Source organism: Dendrobium catenatum, unplaced genomic scaffold (assembly GCF_001605985.2).
Source record: "Dendrobium catenatum unplaced genomic scaffold, ASM160598v2 fragScaff_scaffold_220, whole genome shotgun sequence".
Taxonomy (NCBI): Eukaryota; Viridiplantae; Streptophyta; class Magnoliopsida; order Asparagales; family Orchidaceae; genus Dendrobium; species Dendrobium catenatum.
In genome coordinates, this window is record NW_021318682.1 from 212753 (window position 1) to 228476 (window position 15724).

Here is a 15724-nt window from a genome sequence, read left to right on the forward strand (position 1 = left end):
CAACGTCAATTGCGTTTTGCCTGCGTCGTGCAGCTACGTTCTGCCGTTTCCACGTCTTTTTCATGCAGCTCCAAAATCCTTACGACGTGCAAATTAAATTACAACCAAGACTTGATCACACACATTCGTGCACCCATCTGTGTGGACGAATGGGTGCCTGTGGGTGCCCGAAATATGCACGCCAAAGATTTGTTGGCCTCGTTGCAAGTACGGCCTCTATCGAGTGACCGTAAAAAGCGGTGACCACATCCCGAATTCACGATTCGCAGAGACGAGAAAAGGCACGGTGGACGCAGCTTTGATGGGAATTTTGCAAATATGTACCTATACAAATCTTATTTTGCAATACCATTCTTACCAGAAAAGGCTTGAATTGACATCTTTACCAAGAAAATTTATTGTGCGTGGATAATGCTGTGTGCTTTCTAGTTGTGCGTTACTAAAATTATCAGGTAAGTAGGTAACAATAAATAGATTATTATTTTATATAAATATTATATAGATTAATATGTAACAATATCTATATTATTATTTTAGATAAAATATAGGCACAATACATAATTTCATATTTATTATAATTTTTAATTCAATGCTCTAAATTTATATGAATAAAAAAAATTAAATTTATATTGATATTATTTTTAACAAAAAATATATTTTAATATGCATTTATTTGAATTATGAAGCACCCAAAAAATAATGCGTCAATTCTTCATGCTTTCAGCTAAGGAGTGAAATTTTTTCTTTTCCAGGTGGTATTCTGTAAAATAGTTTCGGAGGGGAATAAGTGCAAAAAAGGTCTCATCTCCCCCTTTAAAAGCCTGTAAGGCTTTCTCCCTCCTCGTTTCGTCTTTCTCTCTCCTTGTTTTCTTATCCTAAACCAGAAACCTGAAACACCTTGCTCCTATTTCGCTCTCCTCATGATTTGGAAGAACCAAGTCGGGATTATCTGAAGCGTTTCGCCCCTACATCGCGGGTCGGATCGCCTCCTGCTGCAGTCATGTCGTCGTCATCTGCGATGGCGACATCGGGGCGTAAGATCTGCTTCAACACTCAGTGCAAGAAGGTGATAACGGAGCAAACTCGACGGAAAGGATGGAAGCTGCGGTCCGGCGATTATTCCGAACTCTGTGAGCGTTGCTTGTACGCAAGCCCACCTCTTCCTCTCTTCTTCAACGTCCTTCCCACCTTTTCTTTGTGGTCTTTGAAATATTGTTTTGGCAGACAAGTTGTCGTGGAATGTTTAATTAGGCGACAAATTTATGCATTAATTTTATTTTTAGGGAGAGAGGTATCTATTTGGGGTTTGAACATAAGGTGGTTTAGTAGTTGAGTGAATCCTGTTGGCATTTTTGCCTTCTAAATCGTTTCTCGTGTCCGTTGTTGTTCAAATGGGTAACTTTGAACCCATGCCGTTTGATTGAACGTTATTTCTTCCTCATCCGTTGCTGAAGTAATAGTGCATTTGCGAGATTGGATTGCTTCAGCGAAATTGTGAATTTGAAATTGGTTATAGTTTTTTTAGCATTACATTTATTGGATTCTTGTGCATTGTAAAGTGAGCATTAGGCTATTAACATTACTATTTTTGGATATTTATTTAATTAATTTTGTTGTTGTGCCGTTGAACAGCTCTAGTTTTGACCATGGGAACTTCTGTGAGACATTCCACTCGAATGCTGCTGGGTGGAGGAAATGCGAGTCATGTGGCAAGGTAAGGTGAATTTTGGAGTGGGCTTCAAACTTATCTGTTGGATTTCATTGTTAAATAGAATTGCTACCCATATTTACGATAAGAAAAATGTTTGCTTGGATTGGTTATTCTTACTGCTGCATTGCCCTTCATATTTATTTTGGTCTCTCTGCAGAGGATTCATTGTGGCTGCATAGTTTCAATTCCTGTCTATATGCTTCTAGATGTGGGAGGAGTTGAGTGCATGGCCTGCGTAAGGAATTCTTTTTCGGCAGTAAGCCCCATTTTTTTTCCTTGGTAGCTCTGTGCCGTTTTTGGTTGGAGGTTGCACATTTGATTATTGATTTTTAGTTTTTTTCTTTAATACTCCTGTTTTTGGGCTATTTGAACCCTTGCTATACTTTTGAAAGATACCACATGGGAAAAATACGCATTTTCTTCATCTTCCTCTGTTGAAATATTTAAGTAGATATAGCTCTGTAACTTTTCATTGTTATCATGGTCTTTTTTCCAACTGGGAGTTTTTCTTGCACTAGCTAGCAGGCAATTGTAGTTTTGGTTATTGCTCTTTTCATTTTTTTCTCCCAAATTCTATTTTGGATGCACACTAGTTTTGCTGAGATTTGATAAATTTTTTCTTTATTTTTTTAAAGGATATAAAATAATATGGGAGAGAAGTTGATGCCAAGTTTCATGTAATATAGATTTGCTTTTCAAATATTTACATCACTTCATGTATAAATATATGACTTTGATTGTACTGGAAAAAGGAATAACAGGTTATCTATTATCAATTGTTTTAGTCAGGTATCAGAATTTAATCATTCAATGTCATATGATCACTTCACTTGGGCATCAAGTATGTATTGTAACAGTTTTTGCTCTCTGTCATATTTTGTGGTATATAATCCGATATCTGCAACTGAGTGTGCTCCTCACCATTCGCCATTACCTGCTATTTTGTGACAGTATTTTTTATTCGGCTGCAATCTTTTCCTTTTTACTGTTCTATTTGCCCGCCAGTAGGTAAGTCAACACTGTCACCACTACCACCTTCCGTTCGCCCTACCCTTTTGATGTAGTGGATCGTCGGAAGATGCGACCTGCAAGAAGAATTTGGGTTTTCCCAATCCAGGGAAGAAGAAGAAGCTTTCAAAGCTTTTAAAAAGGGGATAATTTCATTCAATGCCTTTTTCTTCTACAAAAACTCATACTTATAAGACCAAAAGAGCATTCTAGAAGGAAATAACACAAAATAGATAAAGTACGCCTAAGGAACCATTTAGTTAAGATGCTCTGCATCACCTTTCTTGTTTAGTAATGGAATCTGTAACTTTGTCATGTATGACATTTTATTAGCTTTATTCTGAGTTGCAATATCATGTTTAATTGAATTAGTTAATATGCATGAAATGTATTTTGGGCATAGTTGATCATGGAATATTAGCCTTGAACCATGTTCCTTAATATATATAGGAAATTTGTTGGGATGCCTTAAGTACTTTTATGTTCTTAGTTTTGTTTCATGTTTTATTTTACTTTTTTTTTTTTGCGGAAAGAATTCTCATGTCTATCTTTATGTTTGTCTCCACCACCTTCCTTACTGATGAGGGTATTTCCGTTGCATTGCTAGGTAGTTGCTCATAGTGGTTGTTTTCTTACCCATCTGATAATGTTGAAGTAAAGAATGCAATATTTTCAGGTATCAAATCAGATTAGCTCACCTCCAGTGGCTCTTTCTACTAAACTGCCTGAGAGATCAAAAGCATTCCCTGTTAAAAGCTGGAACCAAGTGTCTGGTTCATTTCCAGGACAATGGCGACATCCGACTAACATATGGAATTCATCAAGTATCCAATCTGACTTGCACCAACGACTATCATATGAGTTTGATAGACCTAATGCTGAGAGATTGATGGCCGGAGCACGTTCTTCTTTTTCTTCACAGGAAAAGAAATCTGAAGACATTCATGAAAAGATTGCATCTAGTGGTCCAAATCATGTTGCTCAAGATATGAATGGTGAGAAAACATGCATTTACTGACTAATTTTTTGCTTTTATCAAATGAGAAGTACCGATTGATTTTATTGTTCTCAACAAATTTTAGGGGAAAACAATTTGATTACTATGAGAAAAGTGATGGCTTCAGATCCTAGTACTTCTTGCTTCTCAGGTATTAAATTTGAGGCGCATCAAATTTCACATGGAAGTTCATCAGTGAATTCAAAGGGGGACTCAAGGTCGTTATTGATGGGATTGTCTGCTCCTTTCTCGCCTATTAATGGAACAAATGATCCATCCCAGGTTTCAACAACACAACCACAACGACAAGTTGCTTCTTCCACTTTGTCCAAACAATGTTATCCCAATTCTCTCAGCAGTATTGACTCCACTAGTGAATCACCAGCTCATATGCGCAATGGAAAAGGTCGATTCGATCCTGGAGCACGGTCTCATTTACTTCCTCGATATTGGCCTAGGATAACAGATCAAGAACTCCAACAAATATCTGGAGAGTATCCATTACATTTTTGCCATTGCAATCATTCAACTTGATTTAAACATTGCATGTAATGTTTTCATAGGTGAACTAGTTATTATTCTTTACAATATGCATTCTTCTTTTTTATTCAATTCAATATTTACTTAACATTTTTGGAAGTTCAAACTCTGCCATAACTCCTCTGTTTGAAAAAATGCTGAGTGCTAGTGATGCCGGCCGTATTGGACGTCTTGTGCTGCCTAAAAAATGTGCTGAGGTTAGTGTTACTAGTTTCTTGATTAATCTTAAATGATTTTTTGTGAGTCTTGCACTTAAAGACTAATGAATTTGTTTACTAGAGCTTTGTAGCTTCGAATGTCATGCGTTTGTAATGAAAATCTATAAGATCTAGAGTGTTCTTGCACATTCTATTGTCTTGTTATACTATCTAGAAGTGACATTTTTTGCTCCTCTTGATGAGGAGGGAAGCATGAGAGGAATAGAAGCGGCCATTTAAGTTTGAGAAGAAATGAAAAAAATTACTCTAGAATCGATTTATTTCATAACTAATTGTGAGTAATGCTTATGTCGATGTAGGCGAGAAGAAAAGATCATGATATACAATAAATACGAGATTTATATTCATTCTACTATTAGTCCCTATGTCCATTGTAGCGAGGGAGCAACATTAATTATTTATCGAGGATTACATACAAATTGCACAATACTTCTGAAGAGAAGATGGAAAGCCTTTTATGGTCGAGCAAATGTTTTGCTTAAAGGTCTCCATGAGTGGATGCTAACATGATTTTGCGGCTGTGATCTCATAATCTTTGCGAAGCATAGTGGAATGGTCATTGTTGAGAAGGTGCAGTTTTTTTTGTATTTCTTTTGTACTTTGACAATTTTAGGTCATTTCTCTTATCATACAGATATCATTATATTGCTATAAGATTGTGCTTAAAATACAAAATGCCTAACATACCTACCCAAAATATCGAGGAGCAATGACTTGGGTAGCAAATAACCAAGGAGGGACACAGTGACTAAGGGCAATAAATTGATTATAATGAGATTGCAAGGAAAAGAAAGATTTTGAAGAAGTGAAAAGGTTGACAACTTTTACTGGAAATGTGTTGCCACTTTGGTTAAAATTTTAAATAAAATGGAGAAGGCAATAAAAAGCTGCATTTTCTCTTGTGGTGATGATAAAGGGAGAGATTCGCTGATGCGAAGGGTCTTTGTGAAGGAGAAAGACGGGGATTTTAGAAAGAGAGAGAGGAGTAGTTGTTTGGGATTAAGTAGGGGAAGGAGAGGGCTTGTGGCTCCTTTCTCAATAGAAAGGAGGAAGATGAGGGAGAGGTTTGGCAGTTACGAAAGAAGGAATGAGTGTGTATGGTGCCGTTGTTGCTGGTCCACTTAAATAGCAAGAAGAGTCAGCAATAGGAGTGGGTTTCCCTTGCGAAGATCGTGGGGTGATGATGCTAAGATGAGTATTGCACATTTTAAGAAGAGGGTCAGATGCATGCGGGCTTTTACATCGGCGGGTCTTGAGGTTCCATGTTTTGTTTTACTTCTGTTAGGTTCGCTGCAATATTAGCTCGAAGTGCCTTGATTTGTGGTGTGCACAACCAGATCAAACATTGGTGGAGGATATGTTGCATCTTGAGGATAACAAGAGAGCAAGTGAACTTGGTGCATATTTGTCTACCTTTCCAGAGGGAAGTGTTCAGAGATATGCCTCCTTCTAAGGACACCTCTAAACTCATATTTATTTTATTTTGTATTTATGTTTTCTCAACTGGAATAATGCCATGTCTATATTTTCAAATATAAAATATGTGTTTTTCTTTTTCCTATTTTATTACAACACATTATTTATATAAAATTTCATATTTATGTAGGAGAATCATAATTTATTTCCAAGAAATGTATAATGCATCAGATTTTTGCGAAAGCTACTTAAATTTAACATGGAAATTGTTACAAACAGGCATACTTTCCGCTGATTTCTCAGCCAGAAGGCCTTCCTCTAAAAATGCAAGATGCAAGTGGCAAGGAATGGGTATTTCAATTTCGTTTCTGGCCTAATAACAACAGCAGGATGTATGTCCTAGAAGGGGTTACGCCTTGCATTCAATCCATGCAATTGCAAGCCGGTGACACAGGTGCATTACTTGTTTTAATTTTCTGGGAGTTTTGTGATCTCGAAATTTGTGGTCTCCCAAATTCATATTTTAGGTTGTGGATGAATTTCCTGAATCACACCAAAAACCTTAGAAAAGAAAGCCTAAATGGTATTTTATAGGGTATTTCCATAAAGCTACATTTTCATGTTTTAGCGTGAATTATGGAACAATGAATTTGAAGCTATTGAAATTGCTTTTGCTACAAATTTTTAACTGTTCATTATAAATAAAAAAAACATTTAGACACTTTTAAGGCTTAAGCCTTTTTCTTTAGAAAAACTAACCAACTATCAATAAACTGAAACATTTAATACAATGTGTTTGAATAGTCTTTATTTCTGCATAAGATTGTGATAGGAAGTACTTTGAGTTCGCAAGTAACCCTAAGGGTAATACTTGAGTTTGCAAGCAAACCTAGTAAGAATTGACAAAAACAATGTGAAATAGTGCTGATTTCAAGGAGAAATCAACAAGAATAATGCGGGAAATTTAGTAGATTCGAGAAGAAACACAAGAGAAATACTTTGATTCAATCAATGAACAAAAAAAAAAAAAAGGCAAGATACAAATTTCTTCAATTCGAGAGGAAGAAATATTCTCCAAATCTCTAGCAAAGTCTAGAGCCCAAACAAAACAAACCCTAGATCTCAAAATTCAGCAAATCTCAAGAAACCTCAAACCCTAGCCTCCAAAAGACTAATTAAAGCCAAAGGAAACTTACAAAATCCCTAAACAGCCCCTAATTCAAATTTTCCCTCTTAAACACTTTTTAATTAAGCAAGTGGGCCCCACTAGGGATTCCACCCCCTAGGTTCCGCCCAAAGCCTTGGGCCGCCGGCTGTAAACCTAAACTGGTCCATGTTGGACCGGTTTAGCCGGCTCCTCCTGGGTCGGCCGCTTAACATTACTCCTATAAGGCTCTCAAATATATTTAAAATAATGTAAGCATCAACTTCCTCTAAATGCAAGCTTAATTTTATATACAGTTTACTTGAATTCCAAGCATTTTTTTTAAATTATGAAATTAATTGTTTAATTGATTGTCTTTAGTTATAGTTTATGGTTTAAATGACAGCTAGATTAAAGGCTAAGTATTAGGGAATTATTTAATAGCATGTACTTCAATTACTGTAGCAATTCCACTCAATTACTGTAGCAATTCCACTTAAACTGACATGCATGAAGCTGATGGAAATCCTAGGGCTGAGAATGACTGAGAAGGTTTAGTGGAATTAGAAGGGTTATTATAATGTGATTTATTATGTGGAGACATTAGCTTCTTTTCCCCACCTGTCCCTCCTTGGACATCGGAAGCCAGCTTCAAGCTGAGTAGCGGGAGCCACTTGTTGAGGCTGCTGCTGTGAGATGCTTTGAAGGAGGATTTTAGATAATAAATTTCTGGAATCTAGTTGTTGGAATTCAATAAAATGCTGAAGCTGATTGTGCAGAAGAGTGGTGGAAACTGATGCAGGCTAAGTTGGTGTAACTGGGAGGGAAAGTGAAGAAAGGAGACTTAGGAGAAGAGAGGTCACATTGGGGTGAATGAAGAAAAACTTCTTTGAGGTAAACTTGTAAGATTTTCATATAAATTATTATATGTTATTTTAATGTAAATTTGAATGATCAACAATTATGATTTAGATTGTATATAAAAGGAAAGGAGGCAAGGGTACTTTAGGAGAACGAATTGACCCGACTTCCCTAGAGAACGAGGTGAGATACCTACAGATTATAAGAATTAGTAAATGTTTTCTTATTGCACTTCTTCTTGATTATGTTTATGATCACATGTATTCTAGTTTATTTTGGTTATTTTGTATGAATATGATTGTATATATATGAAATTGTTATGTAAAGGGTAATCTTCAGCGATATTAATGATTTCGTAAGCATAAAAGGGTAAATATTCATAAACTTTAATTATGTTGATGTTCAGTAAGTAATATTACATGCTTCCTGTTGTTAAGAGTGGAGTTTGATATGTTGAAATCCTTCTCTGTTATACTTCAGTTTGTGGTAGAGGGTGAGCCAAACTGGGGTGTGACAACTCCCCTCCCAAAAACTCACATTGTCCTCAAGGTGAAAAGAAGGAAACTGAAGTCTCACTCTGTCGTATGGTTCCCAAGTGGCTTCGAACTCGGGAATGTCTTTCCATCTGATAAGCACTTCCTTGTTCCTCTTTTTATCCACTCTGACCCATTCTAACTCCAGTGGTTCTAAGATCAGTTCCAGCTCCTCTGTCAGTGTATCTGGTAACTCCGCACTAACTACATGCTGCTCTAGAGCTCTCCTCAGCTACGATACATGGAAAACTGGGTGTATGGTGGTCATTGGGGGTAATTTCAATCGATATGTCACTGCTCCAATCTTGTCCATCACCTCGTAAGGACCAAAGTACCTAGGAGCCAATTTCTCATTCCTCCTCTTAGCTACTGATTTCTGTTTTCAAGAACATTTTCTCCCCTACTTCATTCTGCATGTCTCTCTTATGTGTATCTATCCGCTTCTTCATAATTTGTTGTGTCATCCACAGATGTTTCTTTAACTCCTCAAACACCTGATCCCTCTCCTCTAAGTGCTGTTCAACTGAAGAGATTGGTGTATTTCCTCTCCCAAAATGTACTAAGTGTGGGGGGTCATAGAGCACTTTAAAGGAGTCATTTGGGATGCAGAATGGTACGAAGTGTTGTACCAATACTCAGCCCATGGTAACCATTTTGCCCACATCCGTGGTGTTTCAGAAGCAAAACACTTCAAATATGTTTCCAAACTCCGGTTCACCACCTCTGTTTGCCCGTTTGTCTATGGATGGTTGACAGTGCTTCTCTTGAGAATAGTGCCCTGCAACCTGAAAAGCTCCCTCCAAAATTGGTTGAGGAACACTTTGTCTCGATCAGACACAATCGATTCAGAAATCCCATGTTATCTAACCACTTCCTATATAAATGTTGCTGCCACTAATACTGCGATGTAGGGATGTCGTAGGAGGATAAAATGTGCATATTTACTAAGTCAATCCACCATGACCAAAATGATTGTGAGCCCCTCTGAGCGTGGTAAGCCGTCGATGAAATCAATGGACACTTCCTCCCATACTCTGTTTGGAAGTGCTAAGGGTTATAGTAATCCTATTGGAGCCATTGCCATATATTTATTTCTCTGGCACACCTCACACTTTGCCTCCATCTCATCAACATCTTTATACATCCCTTTCCAGTAAAGCTCTAATGCCAGCCTCCTATATGTTCTCTATACTCTTGAATGATCCCCAACTACACTGCCGTGGAACTCCTATAATAAGTAAGGAATGTGTACGGAAGTTCGTGGCTTCACAAACCTCCCCTGATGCAATAACCTCTCCCCCTCAAGATTGTACCCCAAATGGCTACTATTATCTTTCAACAAATCCTCCCTGCTTGATGACGTTAACCTGTGTGGAAGTGGTCAAGAGAATTCATAAAGGATGTATGACCTATCCGAGGTTGTATGATAGAGTACTGCTCGATGATGTTAACCTGCATGGAAGAGGATGGATCGAATCCCTTGGGATCGATCATCCAGTGATTGAGACACAATAAATATTATGTATTTCTCGAATCAAGGATTTGAGATTTTATTGACATCCTCCTAAGATATTTGACCTATTCGAGATTGTATATCAGAGCCCTGCTAAATGATGCTAACCTGTGTGGAAGAGGTCGAATCGAATCCCCTGTGATTGATTTTGCCTTAATTGGGAGGGGGTGAACGCCGCGTATATCCCAAATCAAAGGTGAAAAAATAATTTATCTTTAAACTTTTATTGCCTTTTTAAGGTCGAGATCAAGACCTTGCTCAAGGAGTAGAAGTCCATCAAGGGACTATATGTGGCTTGAAATTTATCGGAAGCATTCTTACATTTGTCGGAAGTTTCATGATATATTGTCTTGGTTTTGAAAGTATTTGAGGGATCTTCTTGACCATAATTGGAGTCAAGGTTGCCCCCCGATTCGGATCTGATTCCCATGAAATTGATGCATCAATAGCAGTTATTAGGAATTTGACATGAATGACCTTTTGAGGTTAGAGTAAAAATTGTCCCCTAGTCGGGAACCAGTTTCCCACAGACGGCGTCAAAGTGTTGGGTCTTGGAGTATTCATGATGGTAGAAAAATATAAAATTTAACGTCTTAGCTTTGTACGAAGATTCAACACACAAGCAGATAAAAGAGAGGGTGTAGCGTTCATAAGAGACACTAGAGTTTTTATGTGGAAACCCCTAAAAAGGGGGAAAAACAATAGGGCCTGGCCCAGTTTGAATGAATCCACTAGTATTTGCTGTCAATTACAAATAAGGCCCTTCCTTGGGAGAAGGCCTTGGCTTGATGTCACAAACGTACATTGTATAGAGCGCATTATATGGTGGGAGTTACAATAATCAACATAAACATGTTTGTTTTGTCGGCAGGATCATAATTTATAAGATAGAGGTCGAAAAGATCGTAGTAGGCAGGAGATAGGGGTCAGAAAGATCGTTGTCTTGCGATGTAGGTCAGATGGACCGTAGTACCCGACAAAGGTCGGAAGGACTATAATCGGTAGGAGACAGGGGTCCGAAAGACCGTAGTTGGCAGAAGACCGGGGTCAGAAAGACCGTTGTCTAGTGATCGAGGTAGGAATGACTATAGTAGGCGACGGAGGTCGGAAGGACCGTAGTCGGTAGGAGACAGGGGTCCGAAAGACTGTAGTTGGCAAGAGACCGGGGTTAGAAAGACCGTTCCCTGGTGATGGAGGTCGGCAGGACCATGGCAGGCGACGGAGGTCGAAAAGGACCCAAGTCGGCAAGAGACAGGGGTCCAAAAGATCGTAGTTGTAGGGCGGTACTCCGATAGAACTGTAGGCGTCAGGTGGTGGCTTAGCAAAAGTCCGGGCCTCAGGTGGTGGTCTGGCAGAACTCCGTACATCAGGTGGTGGTCCGGCAGAAGTCCGGACCTTAGGAGGTGATCCAGCCGAACTCCGGGCTTCAAGCTGTGGTCCGGAGAAGCTTAGGACATCAGATGGTTGTCCGACGAAACTCAGGGCCTCCAGTGGTGGTCCGACGGAACTTCAGGTGGTGGTCGAGGAGCGAGGAGGCAAGAGTGATATCTGATCTCTCTCTTGCTCTCTTGCTTGGAGCCTCCCTTTCAAGAGGGAGGAGGGGTTTATTTATAGATTCCTAGAATGACATGGCCTGTAAATAGGTGAGAGATCAAGGACATATGGGGAGTGGCTTGGATGGACGGCCGATGTTGAATCCCTTGATCATGGACCATTTGATGGACATTTGAATGTCTTAGTGATGTTCGAATTCAGTGATCTTGGGCTCGTTCGATTCGTCTCGTCGAGACGCTCGATTCGACTATAAACACGTCATGTTTAGAAATCGTTTGGTAATCCAAATTGTGGTTCAAACCCTCCAATAGCGCTTTAGACCCTTGATTTAGACCGATTTGGGCTCGGACTGAGTCGAATTTGGTGTCCTTGAGTTCGTATTTCTGTAACGTTCAGTTCGACTATAAGTTTGCTGGAATCGGAGTTTAGATGGCCTCCAATTTAATTTTTGAAATTTCCAACCTGATTTTTCTTCGAGATTTGTGCCCGATCAAGATAAATTTTTGATGATATATTAAGAACAATAACTTTTGTAACTATGATGACATCAGAGATGAGCATGGTGCAAGTTCGATGATGGTACAAGCATGTTGGTGTCTTAGGCAATCTTGATAGTATCATAAGTAAGCCCATTCACTTCATATAATCAAATAACCTCAGTAATTGCGAAAAATATCCTATGCACAAAAGTATAAATTAAGTTTTTATTTTTTTAGCTCCAAGTATCTTATATTGCAAATAGGGCTTCTTTTTTACTTAGGCTCAAAATTTATAGGATTGTAAGTGAAAATTGTTATTTACTCTCTGTTGCAAATATAATGGAAATATTTCCTTTTGTTATCATAGATGTAGGTGAGACAATTTCATTGAACCTCGTAATTTATTATCTTATTTGTTGAATTTTTTGCAATATTTTTTTTTTCATGCTTGCTTTTGCTCTTCAATTTCTCTCAATGGCTAATAAATTTGATTGTCATAAGATTATATCTTCTATAATATATAGTAGGCTGAGGATCGTTATTAGGATGATTGATCTTGGAATAAAGCTAGGACTTTAAACCCTTCAATAGGGAGGAGGGGTTTATTTATAGATTCCTAGAATAACATGGCCTGTAAATAGGTGGGAGATCAAGGACATATGGGGAGTGGCTTGGATGGACGGCCGATGTTGAATCCCTTGATCATGGACCATTTGATGGACATTTGAATGTCTTAGTGATGTTCGAATTTAGTGATCTTGGGCTCGTTCGATTCGTCTTGTCGAGACGCTCGATTCGACTATAAACATGTCATGTTTAGAAACCGTTTGGTAATCCAAATTGTGGTTCAAACCCTCCAATAGCGCTTTAGACCCTTGATTTGGACCGATTTGGGCTCGGACTGAGTCGAATTTGGTGTCGTTGAGTTCGTATTTCTGTAACGTTCAGTTCGACTATAAGTTTGCTGAAATCGGAGTTTAGATGGTCTCCAATTTAATTTTTGAAATTTCCAACCTGATTTTTCTTCGAGATTTGTGCCCGATCAAGATAAATTTTTGATGATATATTAAGAACAATAACTTTTGTAACTATGATGACATCAGAGATGACCATGGTGCAAGTTCGGTGATGGTACAAGCATGTTGGTGTCTTAGGCAATCTCGATAGTATCATAAGTAAGCCCATTCACTTCATATAATCAAATAACCTCAGTAATTGCCAAAAATATCCTATGCACAAAAGTATAAATTAAGTTTTTATTATTTTAGCTCCAAGTATCTTATATTGCAAATAGGGCTTCTATTTACTTAGGCTCAAAATTTATAGGATTGTAAGTGAAAATTATTATTTACTCTCTGTTGCAAATATAATGGAAATATTTCCTTTTGTTGTCATGGATGTAGGTGAGACAATTTCATTGAACCTCGTAATTTATTATCTTATTTGTTAAATTTTTTGCAATATATATATTTTTTTTTTCATGCTTGCTTTTGCTCTTCAATTTCTCTCAATTGCTAATAAATTTGATTGTCATAAGATTATATCTTCTATAATATATAGTAAGCTGAGGATCGTTATTAGGATGATTGATCTTGGAATAAAGCTAGGACTTTATTTTGGGGCCCCTTTCGGAATTGTTTTCACTCCTGTTTTAAGTATGGGTTTCTTCTTCCCTCTTGTCTCTACCCTTACCTTTTTCCTCTTACAGAATTCATTCATCTCATCTTCTCATTCTATTCTTTCTCTTAACTTCCTATGTTCGTCCTGCATGCTTGATTATCCCCTTCTCAATAATCAAGATATTATAAGGATAATATTTTGTTGGCCTTTCTTTTCCTAGTCTTTTCTATTTGCCATGCATTTGATTGAATTCATCATATGTGGAAGGTTTTGACAATAGATGGGATTTTTCAAAATATGGATGCAGTTTGAATTATGCTGAATTGCTAGGCCTGGTTTCAAGTTCGCTATTTCTCAGGTGCTTTTGTATAAGGGCCGTACATGAATTGTTCTTATTGCGAAGGATATATAATTAGATTATTAACGAATGTTTGGGCAGGTATCCTGCAAATGTTATGGTCCCATTGTCCAAGCCTAACCGTCTTAATGTTAGCCCGACTTTGCCATCAAGTTTTTCCCTACCTTGTGAAGCTGCCCGGGTGTCTTTTTCTTTATCATGTTAGGATCTATGTTGTGCGATCACTTCCAAAACAACATTACCTGAAGATTGTATTAATCTTCAATAAATAAAGTTAGATGAGATGCATTTTTTAAAAGATAGTAGATTTTCTCTTCAGTTATCTAGAAACTTATGATGGATGTGTTTCTGCAGTAACATTTAGCCGGATTGATCCAGAAGGAAAATTGGTCATGGGCTTCAGAAAGGCTGCAAACGTATCTAATAATGAGCAGGTTTGTGATAATCAAGCAGCAAGAATATGTATAAATAAGTTTAAGACATCTATTCCCTCTATGTATAATGACTATAAATGATAGCACATCTTGTTTATATAAGTTTTAGGCTTGTTTTCTTAGTACACTATTGGATTCTACTTTATTAAGGTTTCAATGTAAGGAGGCACATGCAAAATTATTCAGTAGCCGAGTTCTACTGAATTATTTGGCCAGTTGAGTGGAACCTCAAAGTTAATAATTCTTGGTAGAATTAATTTAGTATTTCATTGAAGAAGTCTTCTATTTACAGAAAAAAATTTCTTTATATATAATTCTCTTTTGGCTTTTTTGAATGAATGATTCCATTATTTGCATCAATAGTTTGTTGAGGAATTAGGTCAAGAAAAGGATACATGATTTTTTTGTTTATTTCTTTTATCTATTGTTGAGTGCATTTCAATGGATTTTTATGCATGGCTGAAGTTTGTCTTATCTATTTATGAGAAGGAAAATGCGTGTTGAATTGATGAATTCATCATTTGTCCAGTGCAAAATTGACATGTTTTTCCTTCTGTTGACAGGACATTCAATCAGCTAAAGATGGAAATGGTGGTTCAACACCTTCAGATGTTAAACCCAATACTGTGGATTACATTGCAATCCCTCCTCTTCTACCTCACAAAGGAAACAAAGAGTCAAGAAACCAAACAAATGCAGCAGACAAAGCAAGCTGGTCAAAGAATGACAAGTCTGAATTTATACTGAAGGATGTTTGCGCCCCCAAGTTTGACATTGCTCTTTGTAGAAGGAAGGGGAGCTTTCTTATTTCAAAGAGTAAGCGCTTGAGGATTGAAAGTGCGGAATCAATAGAGCTGAAATTAACATGGGAGGAGGCTCAAGTTCTACTCCGCCCTGCTCTTAATTTTGCCTCTAATGTTGTTATTGTTGAAGGCCATGACTTTGAAGAATATAAGGTACAATCCCAAGATTAAGCATTCAATAAGTATGCTAGTTAAGTTAAAGTAAATTAACGTAAATGTATAAATAATAGTGGCATATGTAGCATAACTGAATTGTGTGACTACTATGTTGTCCCTCACATTTTTCAATGCATGGAATCTTTTATCCTTTCTTTTTCTAAATAATCTTATTCTTTCATGGTTTGCTGATTTGATTGTTGTTAATTGGAATGAAGGCTCCATATATCAATTTGAAGCATTCGTTAATGGCATCTTAAAACTTAAATCTCATGAGAGGGCAAGAGAAGAAGAAAATCATTGCTTTGTATGGAAAAAATAGGATGGCCCATTTGTGTTAACATAATTATGGTAGTTTCATTGTATATTATTGGACAGT

General features: G+C 37.5%; 1 protein-coding gene across 5 annotated transcripts in view; it reads left to right on the forward strand.

Annotated features, from left to right (window-relative positions):
• Positions 1 to 826: 826 nt before the first annotated feature.
• The window catches only part of LOC110099774 (B3 domain-containing protein Os07g0563300), a 33197-nt gene continuing 18299 nt past the window's right edge, over positions 827 to 15724 (forward strand). For 2 of the 5 annotated variants that reach the window (XM_020827030.2, XM_020827036.2), the window contains exons 1-9: positions 827 to 1143; positions 1633 to 1714; positions 1869 to 1967; positions 3396 to 3714; positions 3802 to 4210; positions 4357 to 4453; positions 6170 to 6344; positions 14307 to 14386; positions 14950 to 15342. In XM_020827030.2, the coding sequence (XP_020682689.1) occupies positions 1001 to 1143; positions 1633 to 1714; positions 1869 to 1967; positions 3396 to 3714; positions 3802 to 4210; positions 4357 to 4453; positions 6170 to 6344; positions 14307 to 14386; positions 14950 to 15342 (1797 nt within the window). In that variant the 5' untranslated portion in view covers positions 827 to 1000. The remainder of the gene's footprint in view (positions 1144 to 1632; positions 1715 to 1868; positions 1968 to 3395; positions 3715 to 3801; positions 4211 to 4356; positions 4454 to 6169; positions 6345 to 14306; positions 14387 to 14949; positions 15343 to 15724) is intronic. The other 3 variants (XM_020827033.2, XM_020827032.2, XM_020827035.2) reach the window with 3 other exon arrangements.